General features: G+C 42.3%; 1 protein-coding gene across 2 annotated transcripts in view; it reads right to left on the bottom strand.

Moving 5' to 3' along the window:
- The window catches only part of LOC117467694 (single-stranded DNA-binding protein 3), a 47,009-nt gene that overhangs the window by 12,683 nt on the left and 19,849 nt on the right, over nt 1–14,477 (bottom strand). For both annotated transcript variants that reach the window (XM_034111510.1, XM_034111511.1), the window contains exons 4-5: nt 13,036–13,120; nt 1,524–1,613 (exon numbers count right to left, since the gene is read on the bottom strand). In XM_034111510.1, the coding sequence (XP_033967401.1) occupies nt 1,524–1,613; nt 13,036–13,120 (175 nt within the window). The remainder of the gene's footprint in view (nt 1–1,523; nt 1,614–13,035; nt 13,121–14,477) is intronic.

Raw genomic sequence — 14,477 nt, 5'->3', positions numbered from 1 at the left:
CACACACACACACACACACACACACACACACACACACACACACACACACACACACACACACACACACACACACACACACACACACACACACACACACACACCACACACACACCACACACACACACACACACACACCACACACACACCACACACACACACACACACACACACACACACACACACACACACACACACACACACACACACACACACACACACACACACACACACACACACACACACACTCACACTCTCACTCCCCCACCATGTTATAAATAGCACTTCCATGCGTCTCTCCTCACCCTCTCTCCCCCACCCTTTCCCTCGCTTATTCACAGTCGTACTCTCACTAATCCCCCCCCCCCTCCCTCCCTCCCCAGCAACACCACCATCCTCTCAGCACATTGCCTCGCTCTCAGCAACCAAACAATGGAGTGGTAGGTAGCCACAGAAACAAACACCGGGCCACAGTCCTGGTGGCACTGATCTTTCACATTTCCCTCTCTTCTCCCTCTCACCCCTCTTCATCCCCCTCCCTCCTTCCCACTCCTCTATCGTGTCACCTGCTTTTTCTCTCTGACTCTTCTCCACCACCTTATCGCGCCTGCTGCTAAATGCCAGTGCTGTCCATCACACCACTGCCTCGCGGAGGATGTGTGTTTGTTTGTGAACATGTGTGCACAAAGGCCTGTGCCTGTGCCTGTGTGTGTGTGTGTGTGTGTGTGTGTGTGTGTGTGTGTGTGTGTGTGTGTGTGTGTGTGTGTGTGTGTGTGTGTGTGTGTGTGTCATTCTCTACACTCTTCAGACAGCCATCTCCCGCACTAAAACCTTTTCCTTCACAGAGCGGAGACGGGTCGGAGACGGAGATGAAAGGAGTGGAGAGAGAGCATGAATACGGGATGGTTGAATCATGAAGCGGATGAATAAACGTTGTGAGCACCATCTGAGGCTGCGGTGGGGGTAAATATCGGAAGTGGAATAAACGATGTTTGGAAAAATGTTGGGAAAAAGGGGGAACAAAAGTGGGAGTTGGCATGTTATCTGATCAACTCATGATTTTAGGCTAAAGGACTTTATTACTAGACCCTGACTGATTCTGACGCGTGATATAAAAAAACGACTTTGTTTTACATAAACATTAAAGTTACAGTTAACTATTTAATCATAAATATCAGTTATGAACAATATATAAAAGTGTTGCTGCTCGGTAAACTGAAAAACTGCAAAAAGAAACTAAATAGAAATTCAATTTTCCAAAAAATATGTTGTTCTTTTTAAGCCAAATCCTAAATCAGTTTTATTGGTGCTTTTTCTTCCTAGTGTGCAAACATAAGTGCCAACAGTCATAAATAGTCTAATATCTCTAAATAATATTGGCCTGCTGATCGTCTTTTCTATTAGTTTAAAAATAATATGCGCATGCCGCCTGAATGGTTGTTTTTTTGAGAGTGGAGTGGAGTAATGGTATGTTACTCAAGGTGATGGAGGAGTACACAGGACAGTGACAAAGGAGAAAGTCTTACCTGGAAGAAGCCAGGGGGCATGGGACCGCCGGGCATGGCGTCGTTGGGGGGCATGTTGCCCATCACAGGGCTGGGCGCTGCCGCTGCGCTCTGAAACACACAATCGTGGTGATTAATTGTGGTGCGTGTAAGTGGGTGTGTCTCCAACTGTACATTCTGCAATGGCCACCGAATGACTTTAGGGGGCAGTGTCTGCACCTGCAATCACTGCACCTCCTGCCCCCCCCCCAACCCCTCTCATCCAAAGTTTAAAGGTGAGCGTCCCGCTTTAAATCCTCCAAATGGTTCCCTCATCTGTGTAGTGGAGAGTAGGGCTGCTCAATTAATCGTATTTTAATCGCAATTACGATTTTGGCTTGCAACGATTATGAAAACAACATAATCGAAATAAAACGATTATTTATTTTTATTATTTTTTTCAGTTGAATTATACTTTAAGGTCAGGGTAATCAACTGTTAAAAACATACTGTTCAAAATGTTCTTTTCAATAAATTGATGTTTTCAAAGTAAATGGATAATCGTTTTTAATAATCGTGATATCAATTATTGACCCAAATAATCGAGATTATGATTGTTGCCATACATGTTCTCTGTAGTCTAGAAGAGTCAGATATCAAGGAGAAACATTGAGTTTCACTGACACACAGCTATAAAGCGATCATTACATTAAAAGAAAAGCCTTTTATTATTATTTTGTAATACAATACAACCACCTTCAGCCTACAAAATGATCAGCATTGCATGTGCTTTTCTATATATATTTTAATAACGACAATGGTTATTTTTACAGATATATCTACAGACGTATCTAAAATCTTTTGAAATCCTGCATGAGACCAAATGATTACACTACTTGAACAAATAGCACCAAGTCATCAGCAAATAAGATGTGTGTAGTGTTTCTGGAATGCAAAAGATAATTAAAAGCAGGGAACGACTAACTCTAAACCCTTCAGTCTGGAAAGAGGCCCTATTAAATATTACAGATCACAGTAGGCCGACACATGTAAATACAATTCAGCCGTTTCCACCCTTACGTCACTCAAACAATATGAAAAAAACAACTAGAATCGAGCAAAGAGAAGAGGGGGTGAATGGTTCAGCCCGGGAGATAAATATGATATAACTGTATTCTTGTCAACACACATAGATGGAGACGCGTGCTTACATAAGCACGCCGGAACAAACACACACGCAAGCATTTGAACGGACCAACACGAACACACAAAGAGTTGCATCACAGGCTCATAAAGTCTGGCCCTTCAGTACAGAGAGGCAGACAGGGGAGAACCACAGGGTACAGGACCCAACAGGGAGGGGTTTAAGACCCAGGGGGAGGGAGGGAGGGACACACACACACACACACACCACACACACACACACACACACACACACACACACACACACACACACACCACACACACACACACACACACACACACACACACACACACACACCACACACAAACACACACACACACACACACACACACAACACACACACACACACACACACACACACACACACACACACACACCACACACACACACACACCACACACACACACACACACACACACACACACACACACACACACACACACACACGAAATGCCCTGTATGCTGCTTGGACAAGATCGCATATTAGCAATTACACGCATGTACACAAATACACTCGCTGCCCTTCTTCTCCAACACAACACACATGAAAATGGGAGAAAAATCACACACACACACCTCCCCCCATCTTTATGCTAATTCTGCTAGTGAACATGAGCAGGCCACTGAGTCCCTGGGGAACAAGCCGGGTCTGCTGCCTCTTTCTCTCCTCCCTCCCTCTCATCTCTTCTTCTGCACACTTTTCTCTCCATCTTTTCTCCTCTCCGTGACCCCCCTCACATATTTCACACACACACACACACACACACACACACACACACACACACACACACACACACACACACACCACACACACACACACACACACACACACACACACACACACACACACACACACACACACACACACACACACACACAACACACACACACACACCACACACACACCACACACACACACACACACACACACCACACACACACAACACACCACACACACACACACACACACACACACACACACACACACACACACACACACACACACACACACACACACACTTCCTGTTCCCCAGCCCCTGTACTATTCCTCCCCATCACAACCTCTCCTCCCCTCAGCCCCCCCAGTAGGGTGTCAGCAGCTTGCAGAAGCTGTTGCTATGGAGACAGGTCCTATCTGCACTCTGTCCCCCTGGCATCCCCCGCTCCAGGAGCGCAGAGAGAGAGAGAGAGAATAAGATGCAGGAGAGTGAGGGAGAGAGTGAGTTAGAAGATACAAGAGTGAGGCAGAACAAGAAAAAAAAGAAAAGATGATACGGGAGACAGAAAATGTTACGAGGAGAGATTTCTGTTCACAATCAATCACCATGGTCACATTACTGCTGTAGACAATTAATGATCGACTATCTGCTCATGCATTTCCACATTTGCTGATTAAAAGCAAGGTACGTAAGGTAGCAGTTGCCACTAGCAGAGGTAGATTTAGTATGCAGTCGGTCTTTATTAAAACCAACTGGTCTGAGGAAACACAACAAGGATCCAACCGTGCTTTTCTAGTGTTTTGTGGTGGCACCCACAGAAATGTCTTTTTCTACCTTTCCATTTAAAGTCGATCGGAAGTAGCATCGGAAAGCCTCATGACAAGACTGCCTCGTTGAAATCAGAATAAGTTGATTCACTAAGGAATCAAATCTACTGGAACATGTCTTATTAGCATTTGTGCAAGTAAACAATGACTCCTAATGCAGACACATCATACCATAATACAGAAAAACCAGTTCAAAAAGACGGTGCAATCCACATCAGACATTACTGCTGCACTAATTAGTTGATATAATGAACATGGGTTTTTTGTAGTCGAGCTGAATTATTCAGTTCCAGTCTGAATGTATGGAGAGGAGTCTGTAAATAACGGGGGAAGCGCCGGGTGGCAGCGCGACTTGAAAGGGCTTTAATGCCTGACGTGCAGCAGGAAGGAGAAGAATACTTTCTTTCTTTCATTGACGAGCTGAAGTTCCAACAAAACCCATGGGACACATTTTCAAATGTCTGCGAATATTTACAGTGTTTAAACTGTAAACTTATATTTAATGGCCTTCTTCGGCAGATCTGCACAAGCACTCTGTAGAAAATAATACCGAGGCTGTCTTTTACATTACTTGGCTATCAATAATACATTCTCTGGGCTACAGACCTGCACTGTAGATCATCACTTTGGCCTCAGTGTAGAAAAGTTGCTTTCTTAAGCATTATTTAATAGCATAACATTTAACATTGTCTCTTTTAAATTATGTTTTTTAGGATCCAAAGACTATTACGAAAGACCTCAAAAGCTACAAGATTTATACAGAGTAAAAATAAAAAAACTCAATTTAAACCACCATGTATAATGATATTTGTACCATTACTTATAAGGTAAATAGTATCGTATGCATTAACCCTGAATTTTAAATAAGACAGTTCAACTACTCTGTCCCTTCAACCTGTAGAGACGGAGCTAATGGCCCCTTGTAGTTATGGCAGTATTCAATAAAAATCTATAATGACCTTCATATATTATTAACACAAAATATATTTTATTCTGGATAAATGTAATGAGGAAAGAGCCGAGTGTGGCTGGGTCTCTGACAAGTGCTCTCCACAGTTTCTTCACATTTTCCCAGAAAGCATCTCTTTCTGTGTTTGTCATGAAACATCAGACTAATGCATTGACTGTCATGATGGTTTAGTGGCCATAGTGTAGGGCTGCACGATTTGGGGGAATAATCTAATTGCGATTTTTCCGACAAATATTGCGATTGCGATATTGTTTTTAAGCGACCCAACGGAAGTTTATTGTAAAATGCGGCCATATCTCCGGCTAGGAATGTCGTATCAACGTGCTCCCGTCTCTAGTACCCCCACAGCCCGAGCTACGAGTGAAAGAACTAAACGTACATGAAACTTCCGTTGGGTTGCTTTAAAGTCAAGCTTCAGTTTAAGATTCACCCTGTAATAGAAACATGTGATGGAGCATTACTAACCTGACTCAGATGGTTTGTTTCACCAAAGCATCTAAAGCTCCATTGGAAGCCATTTGGAAAGGGCAGGCACTTTCAAAAATACTTGGCAGGTGATTGGATCAATCTGTCTATCACCTACTACCATGGGCCACTTCTGATTGGTTAACAATGGCTGGTACATGTGGAGCACAGCACATTCTGATTGGTGTGGATTGACTGACACACAAGAACTAACAAAACAAAAATTGCGATTTGACAATTGCATCATTTAAAATCGCAATTTCGATTTAAAATCGATTAACCGTTCAGCCCCACCATAGAGGCATACTGAGTAAATGTAGCCACAAAGTCCAAATTTGGCTAGGCTACTTTGCCGCTCTTTTCTACCACCACACACCTGTCTATTCACCCATGATACCTTAAAAATAATTACTATTTAAATGAATTCACCTGAAAACTTTCTTTCAAAAACAAAGACTAAAAGCACTGGTGCATTCATCTTTACACTTTGCAATTTGTTAACAATTTTCAGCTAGAATTTGGTGGAACATAATAAAAACAAATCTTTCTTTAATCTTTTGTAATTTGTTTGCATACATCATTAACTAAAATGTTGAGTTTTTCAATGAAATGATCAGGTTGTTTTTTTTTTGTGTTTTTTTTTTAATGCCCTTAAAGGTGGGGTAGTCATTTTGGAGAAACCAGCTCCAGTGCGCTAGAATTTGAAAATACACAGCCGGAACAAATCTGCCACTTCCTTACAGAGCCCCTCCTCCAACACACACGACCAATGAGGGCACGAGATAAGTTTGTGCACAGATGGAAGGCTGACGGGCAGGTAGGCCATCCAGTTATTTTAGCCGGGCCGGTTCAGATGATTGGTCGTGCTTTTTACAGTACCACGGCTTCCACAGATGACGTTTTTTATTGGATTATTTGTCAAAGCACTTAAGATGTTCATTCCTATCGGGATGTTAAGAGCATTCCATGGAATATAACAAAAATTGTATCTCGAGCCGGTTTCTCAAACTTACCTACCCCACCTTTAATGGGCTCCAGCTTTTCAAACCCAAAAAAAAAAAAGACAATCATTAGAATGTCTTTGGGATTGTGGGTGATGGTAAGAAATAATAAACCTCTTCGGAGAAAGTTTCCTTGGATTGGGAATTGTTCAGTTTCTGCCTGTTCAGACTATACAAGTAGTTAGTTATCCTTTAAATCTCCAGGAATATGTTACTGTCCCACTTCAGACGGTTAGTTTGCTGGTATCCGAGTATTCCGACTCTGATTTATTCTATTGAAGCCACTTCCTCCAGGACTGAGGGGGGTTATCTGTTTTGGTCTGTCAGACGCAGGTTTGGAACAGCCTTTGATTTCTTATGCAAATATCAATTTTTCTCAAATCAGGATAATGCAAAACTAACTTATTATACACTATATTTACCTCCGAATGGCACCATGATGGTGTCTTTGTGTCAAAATATTTTTAACAGTGACCTGTTAATCCCCAGTCGCGGCTCCCTGCGAGGACACCATATTGAGTTTGCCTTTTCTCCTAAGTACAAACCCACAATGTTGATGAACAATCTATCGGGGAACAAAAGACTAATGATCTGATTGGCTGGTACAGTACAATATGTAGATGGCGGTACAGAATAGCATTGATCCCTCCCTCTCCATTTCCCTCTCCTCCACCCATAGGACCTACCGGACGGATCAATAGTGCTCAACACATTATTGACCTCCGCCTGATACCTTTCACAGGGATAAAGACAGAGACATAAACAGTGGATGCAGAGAGGGGAGAGGTAGCAAGAGACGGCCAAAGTATGTGTGTGTGTGTGTGTGTGTGTGTGTGTGTGTGTGTGTGTGTGTTGTGTGTGTGTGTGTGTGTGTGTGTGTGTGTGTGTGTGTGTGTGTGTGTGTGTGTGTGTGTGTTTGTGTGGTGTGTGTGTGTGTGGGTGTGTGTGTGTGTGTGTGTGTGTGTGTGTGTGTCGGTATTTATGTGTGTCCCCGCCTGGAGAGGGTACTAATCTACATTCTGGTTCGCACTGATATGTACCTCATCACTGTCTCCTTGACCCGCTGTCCTTAGCGCACAGAGAGAGGGAAAGAAGGAGGGAGGAGGAGGAGGGAGGTGAAGTAGTGAGGATGGAGGAGTGTGGAGACGGGAGGAAAAATAGCTGACTGTGGTGATCTAGCTAATTTATCAGCCCAGTCAAAACAGTGTGTTTTCGCTCTGGAGCAACCGGATACGGTTGCTACTCTCACCGTCACGTCTGACAAATAAATACACACACACACACACAATCTGAAAGCCCAGCTGGTCCTCAAAACTGGCGCACACCAAACACACTCGCACACTTTTCCCCAAAAGCTGCTGCCAAGGCATCAGTACTGAACCAGACAGGCCGACACACACATACACACATACCGGATGACAGCACTAATACATGCTGCAGACACAACATCCACTTAGCCAACACTCCAGAGAGAAGGCAGAGAGGGCGAAACACAAGAATATGAGGAAAAGGAGAAACAACTGAACCAGAATATAGCTTCGACTAAACTTACAAGATATTTTCAGAACAAGGAGATATCTGCATATTAATACAACAAAATTGTCCTCCATGTTTCCACACAAATGAAACCACTTTAAACTACCACTGCATTTCTTTAGTGATATCATGAAACTATGTTCACTATTTTCATCCGTCAACATTCAAGAGTTTTAGGTCACTTTGTTGTTTATATCAAGTTACGACATCAAGTTTGGCAAATATCTGTCAGTATCCCAATATCCTTTTCTAGTAATATTGGGGTTTTTAAAGAGTACAATAGTGTTGTCTGTTCCACTGCTGTTTCACATTACCACCAAGGATCCACTGTTTTTCTAAATAATATTAAAATGACGGAAGGAGACAAACAGCTGCTTTCAGCCCGTGTAGCAATTAGTCTGTGCCACACATGTAACGCAGAGTTTCTTATCTTTATCACAGCTAATTATCAAGTTTACTAGAGTATTATTATTACAGCACACTTCTATTGCTGCACAGTGAAAAGGCAGAATACACGCAAGTACTTTTTAATCAAAAAGTGCTTATTTGATTCAACTGTAATGCATATCATTTGGCCTTAAGTAGAGTATAGGAGAGAAAAGAAAACATGATATGTCCTTCAAATGGTGCATAATGTGTGCCAGTTTGCATTTGTGAATATGCATAAAGCACTTATAATGAAAGCAGCATAACGGACAGCCGGTAAATTACAAATACAGCTGAAAGGCTGAAAATTAGCTTAATACTATTTTGGTAAAATAAAAAGCATCTTTAAATACCCAAGAGGGCATGAATATATTGCATTGTTATATTTTCCTTTATCTAACAAATCTTGTCATTTTACAAGATGTGAACTTTGAATAAAGGAAAAAACACAATTTTAATAATAATGAAGAATAGCTCATTCCCTGATATCAAGTGCTCTTCAGTGTTAGGATTTCAAGACTTCCTGTGGCTACTGGATTTAAAATAAAAATTGTTTTCGATCCGGCTCCCTCCCCCCTTTTTTTATCTATGACATTCGGCCACTTCTCCATTTTCAAACACCTTAACAACCGTCTGTTTTCTTCATGCGGTCTACATTGCCCTCTCCTTCTCGGCACAACCAGGCATTGTGGGTAAACAGCTAGATTGGCCAATCAATCTTCTCTCAGGAACAGAGGTAGTAGTGGTGGTAATGGAATGAGGGAGGGAGGAGGGGGGTCAAGAAAGAGATAGGAAAAGAGGAGGAGAGAGGGTGTGAGCGATAAGGCGAGAGAGACAGCGGACTGGAGAGTAAAAATATAGTAAAGACGGTGAGGGGGGGGGGCAGATGCGGGGGCGTCGCAGAGAAACCACAAGCATAGAGAGAATTGCAAAAATGCAAAAAAGACAGAGAGAAGAGTGAGAAAGGAGTGAGAGAAATGATAAGAGTGGGCAGATGTGTAAATACAGCGTGAACAAGAACAGTGCAGGAAGAATACGACTAATCATGAAATCAAGAAATAAGTATCAACATCACACTAGTGCATACACTGTCGAAACACTTAGGTGAATCGTATAGGTCTTTAAGAAGAGGCGTCTTTCCAGTGTTTGTGATGCTCTACACTTACAGTACATCAAGTTCCAGTGTAAGCACACACACACACACACACACACCCACACACACACACACACACACACACACCCACACACACACACACCCACACACACACACACACACCACACACCCCACACACACACACACACACCACACACACACAACACACACACACACCCACACACACACACACACACAACACACACACACACACACACACACACACTTCGATAATCGCAATTAAACCAATTTATTCTAGCAATTCGAACAAACACCATCTTCGATCAGATGTGCTTTTTTTGCTCTAATGTTGAGTAGCTCCTAACTGTGGAGTGCTTAGCTCGGAAGATCAAACTCCCATTATTTAAATTACAGGAGTGGATGGACTTGATTTAGACGGATTTAACAATTAACACTGCTAATCAAGCCAGCAAATTAATTGGCGTAAGACATGAAGGTACAATTAATGGAGCTAACTATAAGACATTAAAATGTACTCTTGGTCCAATCATATCATTTGGTTAGGTGTACAATTCAGCATTTATCATTATAAAATGGTAAAAAAAAAGTCTATATATTTTAAATGTGTAATATGTCAAGCCATTTAAGCCTTATCGAAAAGCCTCATGAATGATATCATTACAAAACATTTAAAATGAATTATATGAATCAGCATATGAAGAAGAAATTGCCTGCATCTGCTTTCCAAATATTAAACCCTTTATGCCTTCCTCTTTGGTGAATAATATGCTTCTTAAACTGCACTGTAACTTTATCCATGTATTTTTCCTTTTAATGTTTATTTTATTAGCTTTTCTTTTTTAATGCTTAATGTCTTTCATTTTTGTAAAGCACTTTGAATTGCCTTGTGTTGAAAAGTGCTATATAAATAAACTTGCCTTGCCTTGCTTAAAGGAACTATAAACTTGACATATACCGAGTCACTCTAAGATAGCAGCCCCTGCATTACTTTTATAACCAGGGTCCATGTGGAAAGTAGCCTTTACTGTATCGATAAACCTTTCCAGAGAGAGCTGTGATAATACCTCATAAATGCTTGCTCACCACAATTCTCAAAAAGACTAAGAAACTCTTTTGAGGGAAGGTGAAATATCTTTTTTTCCTCTTCCTCCCATGCCTCTAACCGGCTCATTCTTTTGAACCCAGTAAAAGGGACCTGTGCTCAGAGACTAGCCTCAGGGGGCTGGAGCCAAAATTAAACTGGTCCCGTCTAGTTCGCTTTATCACCGTTAGGAGCAGACAGCCAGCGACCATGTAGCACACCCCATCTACATTGATACACACCCACACACAGCCGGGGTTAACTGGCACCCTGGCACTGAGGTGTGAGCCCCTCCACCCGCCATCTATGGGCTGGTTGCCAAAAATGCTCCACGTCCAAAAATACACACGCAACACACACCAACACACATAAATCCCTAGCTTAGCCTCACCCATGCTGGGATTACCGGATTAGAACTCTATTCCATTATCTCCCCCACTTTACAACACACACACACACACACACACAACACACACACACACACACACACCCACACACACACACACACACACACACACACACACCCACACACAACACACACACACACACACACACACCACACAACACACACACACACACCACACCCACACCACACCACACACCCACACACACCACACACACACCACCACCACACACAGCACCACACACACACACCACAACACACTCTGTAGAACATGTTCAATCACAACACATTCCATTTACACCCAATTTTATACATTTTACCCTTCGATGGTGAAAACAGCCACATATTTACATTTGTATTTGCATTACTGGACTCCTTCTGCATGAGACCTGGTTCTGATCACCTGTGACAGCAAGTACCCCCTACCACCCCTACCCCCCCCCCACCCCCCACCCCCCCCCCAGCGTCCCTGGGCAAGACACTGAATCCCTTCAAACTCCGGAAAGACTGTTTCATAGCTGAACGTGACCTCTAGTTGGGGGGAAAGAAGAATTTTTCCTTCAGACGCCCAACGGCATCGAATAATTCCTCAAGGACACAGACATAAAAGGTACAGTGTAAACAGAACGTAAGGCTTTTTTTAAGGCTACAGAATTTTTCTTATTTGACTTGAATTGTGATTTTACATCACTGGCGGCAATTTCACTCACGTAGTTTAACATCACCACTGTACAGCACACAACAGGCTCAATCCTGAGACACTCCGTCTCAGAATCTAAAAGGTGTATTCGCTCACGATTTCTTGATAAACCATTGATACTTGACAAAGTGCTTGGAGCGTTTTTGGGCCCTGCTGGTTCTGGATGTAAAAGTCCCACTCATTTGTCTGCAGACACTTTTAAAAAAGCACCTCAAAGGCTTAGTAATATTTGATTCTTTGAAATTAAGACAAAAGGTAAAAGCCTGAGTAGATAAATGAGAGAAGGGAACTACGATTCTCAAGCTGCACTTTGGTAGACATATCCAGTTCTGTAACAGGAGCACATATAACAGGTGAAAGCATAAAATGGGTGCTACTGAGAATGTTTGTTTACGTGTAAAATATGCATTATTATAGTGACATGATTTGCTAGTTATTTTGGCCAATGTGTATGAAACACAAAACATCAAATATTGAGTCTGTTACCCAAGAGTCCTCATGCAATCACGTGAGCTAGCTATCGCATTATGATTTTAATAGTTTGGTGCTTTTTTTTCTCCATTCAAAAAGGTATGTCTTTTACTTGTATAACATGTTAAAGGGAAATAATTATTTCACACATTGTCCCAAGATGTTAGAAGACAAAGAAAACACAACAAATCACGAGACAATCAACATAAAACATCTGAAAGACTCTTCAAATCCCCAAAATGTAAGATAAATACAAAATAATTCCCACAGGGTCCCTTCTCCCTCTCTTTTAACCAAGGGGTCCTTGGCCTGAGAAATGTTGAGGACCCCTGAATATTTGTTTGTGTAGTCATTAGTTTACAGTCAGTTGTTGAGATAATATTAAAAGTTTGATTCCCAGTGGATTTCTATAGAGCCGGTCTAATTGTGTCTTAAAAAGCGCACACTTTCCTCTTCTGGCTGGTGAAGGTGCCTCTTGAAGATTCTTCCTCCAAGTTTCTATACAACCTGTACATGTGTGTCTCAAGCATTCATACAAAGAAACCACTGCTACAGTGAATGAGTGTGTGTTTCTGTGAGAAGAGAAGAAGCGGCTGCAGAGCCAGTTGTCACTTACATAGTCATGGAAGGCCTTCGCCTCACTGGAGTGCTCACATGTCTCCCTTCGGTCTGGAGCCGCACAATACAAGTCCCAGAATACACTGAAAAGAGGGGCGGGCGGGGGGGGTGGGGGTGGGACGAAGAGGTCAGAGGTTAGCATTCAGCAATACAAGCAAATGTGTAACAGCTATTCATAACCCATTCACACACTCTCACTATCTCCCTAGCGCTCTTAAACGGCCTCTTATATACTTGAGCATCATTGTAAGAGGGGACACAATGCCAGTGTCGCCCCCTCAATCAACCTCTCACTCACTCAAAAGTACACACACACTCACTTGTGTTACAGTACATGCATGGACCTTTTATTGACTGCATCCATTTCTTAGCTTCAAACTTGAACTGTTGGACTTAAATCATGAATATAGAGCTAAATTCAATGACAAACATATTCTTTTACCAGGGTTGATAAGATTTGCTCATAAAATGATCTCCAAAAGGTCAAGGCAATAATAAGAGTTGACACAGAGATAGACACAACATGTCTCCATAATGGATATTTGTTTCAGTTTATATAAACAGATTAAGTGGAAAATCTGCTAGGCAACAACGCTGAGGGATGGTGTGCTACCTGTCATTGAATCAGTCTTTGTGCATTGATTTAGTGGAAGTGCTATACACAGAGTAAAACAGCGACATGGCTAACGAGAGGACCAATCAGGCAGCCACTTCACAGGGCCCGGCAATCTGCGTTGCACACAGACATGTTGAAAGCCCAACATCTGGAATTGTTCGTACACATCTGCACTTCTGAAGACATGATAGATATGAGTGAGTTGATTGAGATCATTAAAGAGGCCCCATTATGCTTTTTGGGGTTTTCCTTTTCCTTTGGTGTGTTGAATAGGTTTCTGTGCATGTAAATGGTCTGCAAAGGCTAACATCCTCAAGTTCACACCAGAGGGAGTTTCTCTCCCCCCCGCCTGAAACGCCTCCATTTGACTCCTTTGTTTACTTTGGGAACATCGTGACATCACTTTGTAACACTTTTGTTGGCTAGCGCTCCAAAACATAGTACATGATAGGGGCGGGACAACTCTAACAGGTTGACCAATCACAACAGAGCTGTTCAGCTGACCAATCAGAGCAGACTGGGCCCTGGTTTCAGACAGAGGGTGAAAAAGGTGCTGCAGCACAGGCAGTATGAAGGAGGACATGTCACAATAGAGGCACACAATACAAATATGAACCTGATAGCATAATGAGCATAATAGGGCCCCTTCAGGAGGCATTTATACAATATTTTGATCTCTAAAAGTGTGTTTTCCTCCAACTCCTCTTTAGCGTATGGACTGAGGGCTTGGTTGAGCTACAGATGATAAGGTTGTCAGTGTGTTGCTCAAGGACACTCAACAGGGATTAATTATTAAGAGGCTATAAGACCTGAAACTTCTATTC

Source organism: Pseudochaenichthys georgianus, chromosome 22 (genome assembly GCF_902827115.2).
Source record: "Pseudochaenichthys georgianus chromosome 22, fPseGeo1.2, whole genome shotgun sequence".
Classification (NCBI taxonomy): Eukaryota; Metazoa; Chordata; class Actinopteri; order Perciformes; family Channichthyidae; genus Pseudochaenichthys; species Pseudochaenichthys georgianus.
This window is presented reverse-complemented; position numbering and strand designations above follow the sequence as displayed.